The 17395-nt window shown below is 42.5% G+C and overlaps 1 protein-coding gene across 1 annotated transcript; it reads left to right on the top strand.

Annotated features, from left to right (window-relative positions):
• Positions 1 to 1445: 1445 nt before the first annotated feature.
• LOC123493101 (beta-1,3-galactosyl-O-glycosyl-glycoprotein beta-1,6-N-acetylglucosaminyltransferase 3-like) lies at positions 1446 to 2960 on the top strand (the record flags this gene model as incomplete). The annotated part of the gene is given in 2 exon segments (XM_045226996.1): positions 1446 to 1612; positions 1614 to 2960. Coding segments are annotated over 2 exon segments (1209 nt in total), but the record flags the coding sequence as incomplete, so codon positions are not given.
• Between the last annotated feature and the right edge of the window lie 14435 nt (positions 2961 to 17395).

Below are 17395 nucleotides of genomic sequence, written 5' to 3'. Positions count from 1 at the left end.
CCTGCGAATGACAGGGATTTGGGCCTTGTCGGGTGTCTGTAGGATATCCTTCGCGTCCGACTTGTTGAAGAAAAAAATCTTCGTCCAATACGAGGTGAGTAATCGCTGTCCTGATATCCAGAAGCTCTTTTTGGTCATAAGAGACGGTGGCAGAAAACTTTATGTACAGAATAAATTACAAATAACGCGAAATAACACACAAAATAATACAATTGGTTAGAGGGCTGTAAAACGGCAGCCATCTTCTCCGGCGCCAATATACAGAGTTTACTATTACATGTTTATTATTATTAAACTCACCGTCTGCAAATGCTTCCTGGCTCCCTGCGTATATGTTACAATAGCACAACAAACTGTTTAATACTAATATAGAAATGTACTACTTTTCTTTCTTCAAACATTGTTTAAAAAAAAAATGTATTAAACACAATCCTCTAAAAAGGAGCCACATGTTAAGTTGTTGCAAGAGCTTACATTTCTTAAGTTGAGAGAAAATATTATGAAATTAGAGTAAATTAAACAAACTTTCCCTTGGAGTTGTTTTTACACACAAATAGTTGTTCAGATTTTGCAGTATATTAAATGTAATTTACATTTTCGAATGTCCATTTTTTTTAACACATTAAAATGAAGTAAGGTATTAAAATATTGAAGTAAAACCAGAAATGTGCATTTTTATGTAGAAATCATAATATTTACTAAGCCCCTGAATCCTTTTTTTACACTGCACCACAAGGTGGTTTGGACTTTACCCCCACCTTCTCAGAAGGAAGTCATTCAACAGAAATAACATACTGTTTGACTGGATCACGTGTCACTAGAACTGTTAAGCAAAGCCTTAATATTGCCTCTCTAATGAAGCAATAGAAGCAACAAGGAAAGCTGGAATGGGGGTTTTCAGTTTACTTCCTGAATTGAGTGAATTGACCGTAACCAACCCCAGTCTCTCATGACAGGTTTAACTATTAAAATTAGTAGCTGGAGATTTGGTCCTGGGTGCCGAGACGACATCCAACCATTACCTGCATATGGCCAAGTGTTTTAGATGTACATAATTCTATATGGGAAAAAAATGTCCAACAATATTGGTTGCGTGGGGTAAGTGGGTAGAATTGTGTAATTTAGAGCATCATGCCAATACTTGGAACTGCTGAAAAGTGTGGTATTGTAGGCTAGTAATTCATTTTCAACATTTGTTCCAAGTTTAGTACATTTTAATTTCAAGTATTTGTAGACAGTATAAAGCCATGCCCGTTAAAGTTAATAATTACCTTTAAACTGAGTTGAGTGTGTGTGACATTCATTATTTAACAGCAGTGCTCCCAGGCTATGGTCTGCACACAAATACGAATAATACATATATAAATAGTTATGGGTCCCCTTAGGTCATCAAAATCACATATATGCTTCTTCAGAAACCTCTCTCATCCTAATGTGCGTTTCGATCTCTCTTCTCCTCTGGAACACTCAGACGCCCAACCTGCTCTGAGAGGAGCCCGCTCCCAGAACCTGACCTCCTGCCACAAGACTACGCAGACGACCTGCCAGCCTGCTCAGCCATCATCAGAGGAGACCTGAAGGGCATTGACAAGGAGCAGCTCAGAAGACTTCTGAAAACAAAAGAATAATCCCAAGCTTCTATCTGAGGCGTTCTACCATGACGTGATCCGAAACTGTAAAACTTACGTTACAGACAGAGGGTTCGTCATGATGCCCCTTAGTGTGGAGGAGAGAGACTTCCCCATCGCCTACTCCATGGTGGTCCATGAGAAGATTGAGATGTTTGAGCGACTCCTGCGTGCCGTGTACACACCTCAGAATGTATACTGCGTGCATGTGGACCAGAAATCCTCTGAGGAATTCAGGACTGCAGTAAAGGCTATTGTGTCTTGTTTTACCAATGTGTTTGTGGCAAGTAAGACAGAGAGTGTAGTTTACGCATCGTGGTCTCGAGTGCAGGCAGATCTAAACTGTATGAGGGACCTGTTGAAGTCACCTGTCCATTGGAGGTACCTGCTCAATACCTGTGGAACAGATTTCCCCATTAAAACCAACGCAGAGATGGTTCAGTCACTCAAACTGCTCAACGGGAGGAACAGCATGGAGTCTGAGACCACCATCGACTAAAAGAAACGCTGGTGGCAGTATCAGCACAACATCACCAACAACATAGTGGTCAGGACGGGCGTTACGAAGAGCCCTCCTCCAATCAGCAACCACATGTTCTCCGGAAATGCCTATTTCGTGGTCTCCAGGGACTTTGTCCATCACTTGTTTGACAGCCAGGAGGTTCGGGCCCTGCTGGAGTGGGAGAGGGACACCTACAGTCCTGATGAGCACCTGTGGGCTACTCTGCAGTGCATGCCCTCAGTGCCAGGGTCTAACCCTCCCCACATTAAGTACCATGAATCAGACATGAACGCCATCGCTCGCATGGTGAAGTGGAGTTACCTGGAAGGAGATGTGAGGAAAGGAGCCCCATATCCACCCTGCTCCGGTGCCTCCAGGAGAGCTATGTGTGTCTACGGGGCTGGAGATCTCCGGTGGCTCCTACAACACCACCACCTCATCGCTAACAAGTTTGACCCAGAGGTGGATGATGTAGCCATTCGATGTCTGGAATCATACCTTCGTTTCAAAGCAACATATGGTTAATCTGGGAGTATCTGTAAAAAGCTATGAAATGAAAAAGGGTTGCAAATACCGTAATGTATATTTATTTAAATTGTGTTTTTGTATGATTTTTATACGTGGTTGTTTTACCTATTGAATTTAAAGCACTGATTAGAAGTGGCTCTGGATAAGAGCGTCTGCTAAATTTTACCAAAAACGTAATGTCCTACTTAGAATACACTGTCTTTACAACAGTTATATCATTAAACAGTATACAGGACTTCAATGGAGGTTGTAAAATAAAACAAATAATTGGACTGTTCAAATAAAGAAATAATGACACTCAATTTTGCAATTTCCTGTCTCAATAAAGTTAGTTGCATTGTTTGTCACTTCCAAACCAAATCAACCGTTGACCTCAAGCAAATGAATAACAATAAATAGTCTATTGCTTGGCTAGTTGGCTATTGCTTGGCTAGTTGGCTATTGCTTGGCTAGTTGGCTATTGCTTGGCTAGTTGGCTATTGCTTGGCTAGTTGCCTATTGCTTGGCTAGTTGGCTATTGCTTGGCTAGTTGCCTTACTCTTTAACTTTCCTTTTCATTTGAAGAGACTGCCACCTGCTGACTGAAATGTGATATAAAATAGTCCTTAACTGCCCATTTGAATTGATAAGGAACATCTCATGATCTCTTTTTCATGATATGTTTGTTTTTAATTAATTGGTTTGGACTTTACCACACTGTAAAAAATATTGTGATAGTTCTACTCTACAAAATCTGGTAACTATTTGCTTCAGCTTTTTGAGCATTTCCAAGATGAGATATTCTTATTTATAATATATTTAACTTACTGTATATAGGCCTAAAGTCCAGCACCTAAAAAATGGCTTAGATCCAGTGGTGGAAAAAGTACCCAATTGTCATACTTGAGTAAAAGTAGTGATACCTTAATAGGAAGTTACTCAAGTAAAAGTGAAAGTCACCCAGTAAAATACTACTTGAAAAAAGTCTAAAAGTATTTGGTTTTAAATATACTTAAGTATCAAAAGTAAATGTCATTGATAAAATATACTGAAGTATCAAAAGTAGAAGTAAAAGTATAAATCATTTCAGATTCCTTATATTAAGCAAAGAAGACAGCACAATTTTCTTGTTTTTAAAATGTACCAATAGCCAGGGGCACACTCCAACACTCAGACATTATTTACAAAAGATGCATTTGTGTTTAGTGAGTCCGCCAGACCATAGGCAGCAGTAGGGATGACCACGTGTTCTCTTGATAAGTGCGTGAATGTCACCATTTTCCTGTCCTTCTAAGCATTCAAAATGTAATGAGTACTTTGGGTTGTCAGGGGAAATGTATAGAGTACAAAGTATAATATTTTCTTTAGGAATGTAGTGAAGTAAAAGTAAAAGTTGTCAGATACAGATACCCTACAAAACTACTTAAGTAGTACTTTACAGTATTTTTACTTAAGAACTTTACACCACTGCTTACAGTGAGGGAAAAAAGTATTTGATCCCCTGCTGATTTTGTACGTTTGCCCACTGACAAAGACATGATCAGTCTATAATTTTAATGGTAGGTTTATTTGAACAGTGAGAGACAGAATAACAACAAAAAAATCCAGAAAAACGCATGTCAAAATTGTTATAAATTGATTTGCATTTTAATGAGGGAAATAAGTATTTGACCCCTCTGCAAAACATGACTTAGTACTTGGTAGCAAAACCCTTGTTGGCAATAACAGAGGTCAGACGTTTCTTGTAGTTGGCCACCAGGTTTGCACACATCTCAGGAGGGATTTTGTCCCACTCCTCTTTGCAGATCTTCTCCAAGTCATTAAAGTTTCGAGCCTGACGTTTGGCAACTCGAACCTTCAGCTCCCTCCACAGATTTTCTATGGGATTAAGGTCTGGAGACTGGCTAGGCCACTACAGGACCTTAATGTGCTTCTTCTTGAGCCACTCCTTTGTTGCCTTGGCCGTGTGTTTTGGGTGATTGTCATGCTGGAATACCCATCCACGACCCATTTTCAATGCCCTGGCTGAGGGAAGGAGGTTCTCACCCAAGATTTGACGGTACATGGCGCTGTGCATCATCCCTTTGATGTGGTGAAGTTGTCCTGTCCCATTAGCAGAAAAACACCCCCAAAGCATAATGTTTCCACCTCCATGTTTGACGGTGGAGATGGTGTTCTTGGGGTCATAGGCAGCATTCCTCCTCCTCCAAAAACGGCGAGTTGAGTTGATGCCAAAGAGCTCGATTTTGGTCTCATCTGACCACAACACTTTCACCCAGTTCTCCTCTGAATCATTCAGATGTTCATTGGCAAACTTCAGACAGGCATGTATATGTGTTTTCTTGAGCAGGGGGACCTTGCGGGCGCTGCAGGATTTCAGTCCTTCACGGCCTAGTGTGTTACCAATTGTTTTATTGGCGACTATGGTCCCAGCTGCCTTGAGATCATTGACAAGATCCTCCCGTGTAGTTCTGGGCTGACTCCTCACCGTTCTCATGATCATTGCAACTCCACGAGGTGAGATCTTGCATGGAGCCCCAGGCCGAGGGAGATTGACAGTTCTTTTGTGTTTCTTCCATTTGCGAATAATCGCACCAACTGTTGTCACCTTCTCACCAAGCTGCTTGGCGATGGACTTGTAGCCCATTCCAGCCTTGTGTAGGTCTACAATATTGTCCCTGACACCCTTGGAGAGCTCTTTGGTCTTGGCCATGGTGGAGAGTTTGGAATCTGATTGATTGATTGCTTCTGTGGACAGGTGTCTTTTATACAGGTAACAAGCTGAGATTAGGAGCATCCCCTTTAAGAGTGTGCTCCTAATCTCAGCTCGTTACCTGTATAAAAGACACCTGGGAGCCAAAAATCTTTCTGATTGAGAGGGAGTTAAATACTTATTTCCCTCATTAAAATGCAAATCAATTTATAACATTTTTGACATGCGTTTTTCTGTATTTTTTTGTTGTTATTCTGTCTCTCACTGTTCAAATAAACCTACCATTAAAATTATAGACTGATCATGTCTTTGTCAGTGGGCAAACATACAGAATCAGCAGGGGATCAAATACTTTTTCCCCCTCTGTATATCCAATTTAATTGTATCAATTCCAAAACTACTTGTTAGATCTACTTTATCTTTTTGATCAATTACTTTCAGTGATTGTGTTTTAATGTTTAACATTTTTTTCATGTTTTTGATTATTAGCCATTTAACCCACTTTAGCAGGCATTGTTTGGAGAATCGCATCTCTGCATGTCTGGCAGACATATCAGTGTGGATGTAGGATCACCACCTCAAGTTGAACCTCGGCAAGACAGAGCTGCTCTTCCTCCCGGGGAAGGACTGCCCGCTCCATGATCTCGCCATCACGGTTGACAACTCCATTGTGTCCTCCTCCCAGAGTGCAAAGAACCTTGGCGTGACCCTGGACAACACCCTGTCGTTCTCCGCTAACATCAAAGCGGTGACCCGATCCTGGTGCTTGCCTATGGAGCTGTGAGGGAAACGGCACCTCCTTACCTTCAGGCTCTGATCAGACCCTACACCCAAATGAGGGCACTACGTTCATCCACCTCTGGCCTGCTAGCTCCCCTACCTCTACGGAAGCACAGTTCCCGCTCAGCCCAGTCAAAGCTATTCGCTGCTCTGGCACCCCAATGGTTGAACAAGCTCCCCCACGACGCCAGGACAGCGGAGTCACTGACCACCTTCCGGAGACACTTGAAACCCTACCTCTTTAAGGAATACCTGGAATAGTATAAAGTAATCCTTCTTCCCCCACCCCCCATAAAAATGTTTTGTATTTAAAGGTGGTTGTCCCACTGGCTATCATAAGTTGAATGCACCAATTTGTAAGTCGCTCTGGATAAGAGCGTCTGCTAAATGACGAAAATGTAAATGTAAATTGCTTTGGAATGGTCTGCTAAAATGTAAAATGTAAAATTGTTGAACACAGAGCTCATTCTACTTGCAGAAAGTGGCAGTAGAGCTGCAAGCATTGTAGGATGCTGCATTTGTGTGAATTAGCTCTGGTGGGAATGGCTAATGACATCTTTGAAAGTCAATTTGCCCAACAGTTTTGATATCCGTTCATCATGATCTATTACACCTCATAGCACAGCAAACTGCCTAATACTAATATAGAAATATCATTTTATTTCTTCCAACATGCACACAACATTGTGTAAAAATATAATAAATTGAATTACCCACACAATCCTCTAAAAACAGAGCCACATGTCAAGTTGTTGCAAAAACGTACAATTCTTAAGTTGAGAGAAAATATGAAATTGGAATAAATTAAACAGAACTTCCCTCGTAGTTGTTTTTACACACAAATAATCGTTTAGATTTTGCAGTGTATTAAATTGAATTTACATTTTCGAATGTCATGCATTTTGAACACAAAAATTAAGTAAGATTAAAATATTGAAGTAAAATCTGAAACCTGCATACTTTTACTAAGCCCCTGAATATTTTTTTCGGGGTTAGCTTGGATATTACCACCAACTTTCAAAAGGAAATAATTCAGCATAAATAACATAATGTTTGACTGTGTCATAAAATATTCACAACTCTTGACTTTTTCCACATTTTGTTGTGTTACAAAGTGGGATTAAAATGGACTTACTTGTCATTTGTGTCAGTGATCTACACAAAATACTATGTAATGTCAAATTGGAAGAACAATTCTAACATTTGTAACAAATTAATGAAAAAGAAAACATTAACATTAGATAAGTATTCAACCCCCTGAGTCAGTACATACTAGTATCACCTATGGCAGCGATTACAGCTGTGAGTTTCTGGGTAAGTCTAAGAGCTTTGCATACCTGGATTGTACAATATTTGCACATTATTCTTTTTAAAACTCTTCAAACTCTGTCAAGATGGTTGTTGATTATTGCTAGACAACCATTTTCATGATTTGCCATAGATTTTCAAGCCGATTTAAGTCAAAACTGTAACTAGGCCACACAAGAACATTCAACGTAATCTTGGTAAGCAACTGCAGTGTTTATTTGGCCTTGTGTTTTAGGTTATTGTCCTGCTGAAAGGTGAATTTGTCTCCCAGGGTCTGTTGGAAAGCAGACTGAACCAGGTTTTCCTCTAGGATTTTGCCTGTGCTTAGCTCTATTACGTTTCTTTTTAGCATAAAAAAACTCCCTAGTCCTTGCCGATGACAAGCATACACATAACATGATGCAGCCACCACCATGCTTGAAAATATGAAGAGTGGTACTCAGTGATGTATTGTGTTGGATTTGCCCCAAACATAACGCTTTGTATTTAGGACCGAAAGTTTATTTCTTTGCCACATTTTTTCCAGTTTTACTTTAGTGCCTTACTGCAAACAACATGCATGTTTAGGAATATTTCACTCTGTCAATTAGGTTAGTATTGTGGAGTAACTACAATGTTGTTGATCCATCCTCAGTTTTCTCCTATCACAGCCATTAAACTCTGTCCCTGTTTCAAAGTCACCATCGGCCTCATGATGAAATCCCTGGGCGGTTTCCTTCCTCTACGGCAACTGACTTAGGTAGTATATTTGTAATGACTGGGGGTATTGATGCACCATCCAAAGTGTTATTAATAACTTCACTATGCTCAAATGGATATTCAATGTCTGATTGTTTTATTTATACCCATCTACTAATAGGTGCCCGCCCTTCTTTGCAAGGCATTGGAAAACCTCCCTGTACTTTATGATTGAATCTGTGTTTGAAATTCATTGCTTGACCGAGGGACCTTACAGATAATTGTTTGTGTGAGGCACAGAGATTAGGTATTCTTTCAAAAATTATGTTGAACACTATTATTGCACACAGAGTGAGTCCATGCAATGTATTATGTGACTTGTTAAGCACATTTCTACTCCTGAACTTATTTAAACTTGCCATAACAAAGGGGTTGAATACTTATTGACTCAAGATATTTCAGCTTTTCATTTTGAATTACACTGAACAAAAATAAAGACGCAACATGTAAAGTGTTGGTACCATGTTTCATGAGCTGACAGGTGTGGCATATCAATAAGCTGATTAAACAGCATGATCATTACACAGGTGCACCTTGTGGTGGGGACAATAAAAGGCCACTCTAAAATGTGCAGTTTTATCACACAACACAATGCCACAGATGTCTGAAGTTTTGAGGGAGCGTGCAATTGAAATGCTGACTGCCGGAATGTCCACCAGAGCTGTTGCCTGATAATTAATTGTTCATTTCTCTACCATAAGCCGCTCCAATGTCATTTTAGAGAATTTGGCAGTACGTAAAATGTGAATGGATCCTAAGTCCCATTGTTGTACCATTAATCCGCCGCCATCACCTCATGTTTCAGCATGATAATGCACAGCCCCATGTCGCAAGAATCTGTACACAATTCCTGGAAGCCTGCATACTCACCAGACATGTCACCCCTTGAACACGTTTGTGTCACGATCGTTGAGAGACGGGTCAGACCAAGGTGCAGCGTGGTATGCGAACATGTTTTTTTTAACTCAATAAACATACACAAAACAAGAAACAACGTAACGTGAAGTCCTCAGGCTAAACACATACAAGCCTAACACGGAACAAGATCCCACAACTAAGGTAGGCAAACAGGCTACTTAAGTATGATCCCCAATCAGAGACAACGAGCGACAGCTGTCTCTGATTGGGAATCACACCCGGCCAAACATAGAAATACAATACCTAGAACATAAACATAGAATTTCTAGCATAGATTCTCACGCCCTGACCAAACCAACTAAAGACAACTGGCCTGGTGCGGGGAGCAGGTACGGGGTGTACCGGGCTGGCGACACGCACCACTGGTTTGGTGCGAGGAGCAGGGACGGGCTGTACTGGACTGGGAACACGCACCACTGGCCTGGTGCGGGGAGCAGATACGGGGCGTACCGGGCTGGCGACACGCACCACTGGTTTGGTGCGAGGAGCAGGGACGGGCCGTACTGGACTGGGAACACGCACCACTGGCTTGGTGCGGGGAGTAGGTACAGGGCGTACCGGGCTGGCGACACGCACCACTGGTTCGGTGCGAGGAGCAGGCACGGATCTTACCGGACTGGGAGCACGCACCACTGGCTTGGTGCGAGAAGCAGGCACGAGGCGTTCCGGACTGGGAACCGGCGCTGTAGGTCTACAACTGTACCAGTCCTCCACTCCTCCGGGAGCCCCCACGAGTTAGTGAACAGAAACTCATCGTCGTCGTCTTCCTCCGACTCCTCAGTATAAAACTGTTCCCATTGTCGTAGGGACTCAAACTGGAAACCCACCGGGTGCAGTGGTCGGGGCTCTTCTCTCTCGCTCCCCGACCACCCCTTTAGCCCCCCCAAATTGTTTTCTTGTGGCTGCCTCTCTGGCTTCCTCCTCGGCTGGCGGTGTCCCTCTCCTGCCTGGGCCTCTACCTTCGCCCATGGTCCTTTACCCGCAAATATCTCCTCCCAAGACCACATCTTCCCCACCTGTGTCCAGGGTGTTTGCTCCTCCTGGGCACGCTGCTTGGTCCGTTGGAGGTGGGATCTTCTGTCACGATCGTTGCGAGACGGGTCAGACCAAGGTGGAGCGTGGTATGCGAACATGTTTATTTAACTCAATAAACATACACAAAACAAGAAACAACGTAACGTGAAGTCCTCAGGCTAAACACATACAAGCCTAACACTGAACAAGATCCCACAACTAAAGTAGGCAAACAGGCTACTTAAGTATGATCCCCAATCAGAGACAACGAGCGACAGCTGTCTCTGATTGGGAATCACACCCGGCCAAACATAGAAATACAATACCTAGAACATAAACATAGAATTTCTAGCATAGATTCTCACGCCCTGACCAAACCAACTAAAGACAACAGGCCTCTCAAGGCCAGGGCGTGACAGTTTGGGATGCTCTGGATCAACATATACAATAGCGTGTTCCAGTTACCACTAATATCAAGCAACTTCGCACATCCATTGAAGAGGAATGGGACAACATTCCACAGACCACTGATCAACTCTATGAAAAGGAGATGTGTTGCGCTGCATGATGCAAATGGTGGTCACACCAGATACTAACTGGTTTCTGATCCACGCCCCTACCTTTAAAAAAAAGTTATCTGTGACCAACAGATACATATCTGTATTCCCAGTAATGTGAAATCCATAGATTAGGGCCTAATTTATTTATTTCAATTGACTGATTTCCTTAAATGAAATGTAACTCAGTAAAATATTTGAAATTGATGAATGTTTATATTTTTGTTCAGTATAATTTGTAAAATTTTAAGAAAACATACAGTGCATTCGGAAAGTAATCAGACACCTTCCCTTTTACACATTTTATTATGTTACAGCCTTATTCTAAAATTGATTAAATAAAAATCATCAATCTACACACAATACCCCATAATGACAAAGCGAAAACAGTTTTTTAGAACTGTTTGCAAATGTATTAAAAATAATAAGAAAAAAAAACAGAAATACCTTATTTACATAAGTATTCAGACCCTTTGCTATGAGATTCGAAATTGAGCTCAGGTGCATCCTGTTCCCATATAACATCCTTGAGATGTTTCTACAACTTGATTGGTGTCCACCTGTGGTAAATTCAATTGATTGGACATGATTTGGAAAGGCACACACCTGTCTATGTAAGGTCCCACAGTTGACAGTGCATGTCAGATCAAAAACCAAGCCATGTGGTCGAAGGAATTGTCCGTAGAGCTCAGAGTCAGGATTGTGTCGAGACACAGTGTAAGGGTTGGTGTGAGGTGTGACCCAGGTGCGGTGCAGGATATACAGTAGGCAGTAGGCAGAGATGGTGAAACAAGGATCTTTACTGGTGGTCCCGAAGCCAAATACAAAATAACGGACTTATTATGATAAAATAAAGGCGGAGCAAATAAGTCTCCAAAAACCGGCTGACAGCCAAAATACAAAATACTACCTACGACTGAAACAAATAACGAAACAGGGAGAACACTTCTCAAGTACCTGTACATAGGTCTCCAATCAGACACTGAGTAGTACTGCTGGACATAGAGAAACTAACAGAGAAAACTGAGCAAGGGAACACAGGGAAGTGAGGGCATAAATACACAGGTGAACAGGTAGACACAGGTGACACCAATAGGATACTGATTAGTCCAGACTGTGAGTGAGGAGGTGCCTAAGGTTGTCGGAGGATGACACCTAGTGGGTCGCTCCGGAACTGTGACCCCCTCCTTTAACACACAGATCTGGGGAAGGGTACCAAAAAAAATTTCTGCAGGATTGAAGGTCCCCAAGAACACATTGGCCTCCATCATTCTTAAATGGAAGAAGTTTGGAACCACCAAGACTCTTCCTAGAGCTGGCCACCTGGCCAAACTAAGAAATCGGGGGAGAAGGGCCTTGTCAGGGAGGTGACCAAGAACCCGATGGTCACTCTGACAGAGCTCCAGAGTTCTTCTGTGGAGATTGGAGAACCTTCCAGAAGGACAACCATCTCTGCAGCACTCCACCAATCAGGCACATGACAGCCCACTTGGAGTTTGCCAAAAGGCACTTAAAGGACTCTCAGACCATGAGAAACCAGATTCTCTGTTCTGATGAAACCAAGATTGAACTCTTTGGCCTGAAAGCCAAGCATCATGTCTTGAGGAAGCCTGGCACCATCCCTATGGTGAAGCATGGTGGTGGCAGCATCATGCTGTGGGGATGTTTTTCAGCGGCAGGGACTGGGAGACTAGTCAGGATCAAGGGAAAGATGAACAAAGCAAAGTACAGAGAGATCCTTGATGAAATCCTGCTCCAGAGCGCTCAGGACCTCAGACTGGGGCGAAGGTTCACCTTCCAACAGGACAACGACCCTAAGCACACAGCCAAGACAACACAGGAGTGGCTTCCGGACAAGTCTCTGAATGTCCTTGAGTGGCCCAGCCAGAGTCCAGACTTTAACCTGATCAAACATCTCTGGAGAAACCTGAAAATAGCTGTATAGCGACGCTCCCCATCGAACTTGACAGAGCTTGAGAGGATCTGCAGAGAAGAATGGGAGAGCTTGTACCGTCATACCCAAGAAAACTTCAGTCTGTAATCGCTGCCAAAGGTGCTTCAACAAAGTACTGAGTAAAGGGTCTGAAAATTTATGGAAATGTGATATTTCAGTTTATTTATTTATTATAAATTAGCAAACATTTCAAAAAATCTGTTTTTGCTTTGTCGTATGGTGTATTGTAGCTAGTTTGACAAGGGGAAAAAACTATTTAATCCATTTTAGAATAAGGCTGTACTGTAACAAAATGTGGAAAAGTTCAAGGGGTAAGAATACTTTCCGAATGCACTGTAATTCCACTTTGAAATGATGGAGTATTGTGTGTGGGCCAGTGACACAAAATCTCAATGTAATCCATTTTAAATTCAGTCTGTAACACAGCAAAATGTGGAAAAAGTCAAGGAGTTCGAATACTTTCTAAAGGAACTGTAACTGTCAAGCGATGCCTCATTATTGCCTTTCTAACGAGGCAATTGAAGCAATAAGGAAAACTGGAATGGAATTTCAGTTTACTTCCTGAATTGACTGAATTGACCCCAACCAAACCCAGTCTCTCATGACAGGTTTAACTATAAAATGTATTGGAAGTGGCTCTGGATAAGAGCGTCTGCTAAATTATACCAAAAAGGTAAGGTTGCAAACCTGGGGGAGCTTAAAATAAATACCTTGTCTTTACAACAGTTATATCATTAGACAGTATAAATGACGTCAATGGAGGTTGTAAATATCTCAATAAAGTTGTTTGCATTATTTGTCACTTCCAAACCCAATAAACGGTTCACCTCAAGCAAATAAATGACAATATTGCTTGGCTAGTTGGCTATTGCTTGGCTAGTTGGCTATTGCTTGGCTAGTTGGCTATTGCTTGGCTAGTTGGCTATTGCTTGGCTAGTTGCCTTACTCTTTAACTTTCCTTTTCATTTGAAGAGACTGCCACCTGCTGACTGAGATGTGATATAAAATAGTCCTTAACTGCCCATTTGAATTGATAAGGAACATTTCATGATGTCTTTTTCGCGATAGCCACTTTAGCAGACATTGTTGAACACAGTGCTCATTCTACTAGCAGAAAGTGGCGGTAGAGCTGCAAGCATTGTAGGATTCTGCATTTACATTAAGGGTGATGCACGTGAATTAGCTCTGGTTGGAATGGCTAATGACTTCTTTGAACGTCAATTTGCCCGACAGTTTTGCTATCCGTTCGTCATGATCCATTAAACCTCATAGGACAGAAAACTGCTGAATACTAATATAGAACGTCCTGATGTCTGTCATTACAGGAAATTTACCAGGATGTGAAATTGTATAAATGAAAAAACAAGTTCAAAGAACAACAGCTGTCATTTCACATTCCTCCACAACACAACTGTGTATACCCACACACTGCTACTGAGAACAACACAGTCCCTGCCCATCTTCCTGAAACCCTACCTCTTTGAAGAGTAGGCCTATCTTAAATAACTTTCACTGTGCACCCGACGCTGTACCACCACAGCGTGACCCACAACAAGGTGGTCAGGATATGCGTTACGAAGAGCCCTCCTCCAATCACCTTTTAGAAGACAAAAGATGGTTGTTCCCAAATATATTTAGATGAATACAAATATATGGCTCTGGTTGTTCCTAAATCTCCATCAGTAATGTGTTTGTTTTCTTCTGTTCATGGAATAATTTGTTTTCCCATTTTTTCACTGTTTCCAAACAGGTTAAGTTCCAGAAAGTGATGAAGAAGACATTAACATTTCTAATTCATTTAAAAGGTATTATAGTGTTATTAATTTGTCACCAGGATACAAACCTATTGCATTACTTTTTCCCTTCTTTTTCATTTGAATAGACTGCCATATTCTGACTTGTGCCTGAAATGCAATGATCAAAGAGGTCTATAATGTCCATTTGAATTGATGAGGAACATTTCATGATCTCTTTTCTGTTATACACCGCTCAAAAAAATAAAGGGAACACTTAAACAACACATCCTAGATCTGAATGAATGAAATAATCTTATGAAATACTTTTTTCTTTACATAGTTGAATGTGCTGACAACAAAATCACACAAAAATTATCAATGGAAATCAAATTTATCAACCCATGGAGGTCTGGATTTGGAGTCACCCTCAAAATTAAAGTGGAAAACCACACTACAGGCTGATCCAACTTTGATGTAATGTCCTTAAAACAAGTCAAAATGAGGCTCAGTAGTGTGTGTGGCCTCCACGTGCCTGTATGACCTCCCTACAACGACTGGGCATGCTCCTGATGAGGTGGTGGATGGTCTCCTGAGGGATCTCCTCCCAGACCTGGACTAAAGCATCTGCCAACTCCTGGACAGTCTGTGGTGCAACGTGGCGTTGGTGGATGGAGCGAGACATGATGTCCCAGATGTGCTCAATTGGATTCAGGTCTGGGGAACGGGCGGGCCAGTCCATAGCATCAATGCCTTCCTCTTGCAGGAACTGCTGACACACTCCAGCCACATGAGGTCTAGCATTGTCTTGCATTAGGAGGAACCCAGGGCCAACCGCACCAGCATATGGTCTCACAAGGGGTCTGAGGATCTCATCTCGGTACCTAATGGCAGTCAGGCTACCTCTGGCGAGCACATGGAGGGCTGTGCGGCCCCCCAAAGAAATGCCACTCCACACCATGACTGACCCACCGCCAAACCGGTCATGCTGGAGGATGTTGCAGGCAGCAGAACGTTCTCCACGGCGTCTCCAGACTCTGTCACGTCTGTCACATGTGCTCAGTGTGAACCTGCTTTCATCTGTGAATAGCACAGGGTGCCAGTGGCGAATTTGCCAATCTTGGTGTTCTCTGGCAAATGCCAAACGTCCTGCACGGTGTTGGGCTGTAAGCACAACCCCCACCTGTGGACGTCGGGCCCTCATACCACCCTCATGGAGTCTGTTTCTGACCGTTTGAGCAGACACATGCACATTTGTGGCCTGCTGGAGGTCATTTTGCAGGGCTCTGGCAGTGCTCCTCCTGCTCCTCCTTGCACAAAGGCGGAGGTAGCGGTCCTGCTGCTGGGTTGTTGCCCTCCTAAGGCCTCCTCCATGTCTCCTGATGTACTGGTCTGTCTCCTGGTAGCGCCTCCATGCTCTGGACACTTCGCTGACAGACACAGCAAACCTTCTTGCCACAGCTCGCATTGATGTGCCATCCTGGATGAGCTGCACTACCTGAGCCACTTGTGTGGGTTGTAGACTCCATCTCATGCTACCACTAGAGTGAAAGCACCGGCAGCATTCAAAAGTGACCAAAACATCAGCCAGGAAGCATAAGAACTGAGAAGTGGTCTGTGGTCACCACCTGCAGAACCACTTCTTTATTGGGGGTGTCTTGCTAATTGCCTATAATTTCCACCTGTTGTCTATTCCATTTGCACAACAGCATGTGAAATGTATTGTTAATCAGTGTTGCTTCCTAAGTGGACAGTTTGATTTCACAGAAGTGTGATTGACTTGGAGTTACATTGTGTTGTTTAAGTGTTCCCTATATTTTTTTGAGCAGTGTATATTGTTTGTTTTTGAAAGCCATTTGGATTTTTACACAGTCACTAAATTCAGTGGTAATATTGTACCGCCACCCTATTTTATTCTTATCCTGGCCTGGCCAGTTTGATGTGCAGTTCTCCTTTCTCTCATTACAAATGTTTACATGAAACTCGCATATAAATGGTGAATCAAAATACACAAGTGACAGATTTTATGCTAATGTACCCCCCAAAAAAGAAGAACAAAATAAGAAGAAAAAAAGTAGAAGAAAAAAATAAGAAGTATATGATGATGTAATCTTCACGATCCATGTGTTTGAGTTTGTGTCTACAGAGCCATTTACTTTATGGTCGTATTCTTATCTTTTATTAATTCTTACTGTTGTTGAGAAGGAACCTGCAAGTAAGCAAGTAAGCATTCCGTTGGACGGTGTATACCATGTGTATCCTGTACATACGACTAATAAAACTTGTGTGTGCCTATGTGTATGTGTGCCAGGATTGGGGTCAATTTCTTTTCAATTCAGTCAATTCAGGAAGTAAACTGAAAGAATTGAAATGGAATTGACCCCAACCCTGATGTGTGCGGAATATCAATGACAATGCTCCCTTCTCTTGCTGGCGTTTGGGCGAGCTGATGTCTTCTTCTTTACTCCAGCTGGCTGCTCTCTTGCTCCAAATGTTGCCATACTCCTGATCTAACGTGCTGACTGGCTTCTTCCTCTGTCGCTGCTGCTTCAGTTTAGGCCTCTTGGACTTGCTCAGTTCCTGATCGAGACTATCCCTCAGCCGCTTCCAGGAAAGCTACCCGGACACCTGACTGGCATTGGCACTGGCCTCCACATGCTTCACAGCACTCTGTGACAGATCTGGATGCTGCAGGTCCTGCTGGGTCAGCTCAGGACACGACACAACCTTCTGAGTTAAGCCTAGACAACCAAACTTCCTCAGGATCATCTTGATTGCAGAGGAGTTTCTGGGGTCAGCACACAGGATGGACTCCCAGAGGACTGTGGCCTTGCGCTGGTCAGCAGTTCCAGCACGGTAAGCGGCTTTGACTTTGGAATCAAGAGATAGAGTTGTGGTCGGGTTGTTCTCACCTGAGACCAGAGACTTGACTGGTAGGCCACTTTCAATATGAAGACTGAGGTTCTCTGAGGTGTGTCCTATGGTAACCTCAGTACACAGATCCAAGAAATGTGTTTTCTCTCAGAAGAGACTAATCCTATGG

This window comes from Coregonus clupeaformis, chromosome 18, assembly GCF_020615455.1.
Source record: "Coregonus clupeaformis isolate EN_2021a chromosome 18, ASM2061545v1, whole genome shotgun sequence".
NCBI classification, from domain to species: domain Eukaryota; kingdom Metazoa; phylum Chordata; class Actinopteri; order Salmoniformes; family Salmonidae; genus Coregonus; species Coregonus clupeaformis.
The sequence above is the reverse complement of the archived record's forward strand: the minus strand, read 5'-3'. Positions and strand labels throughout refer to the sequence as shown.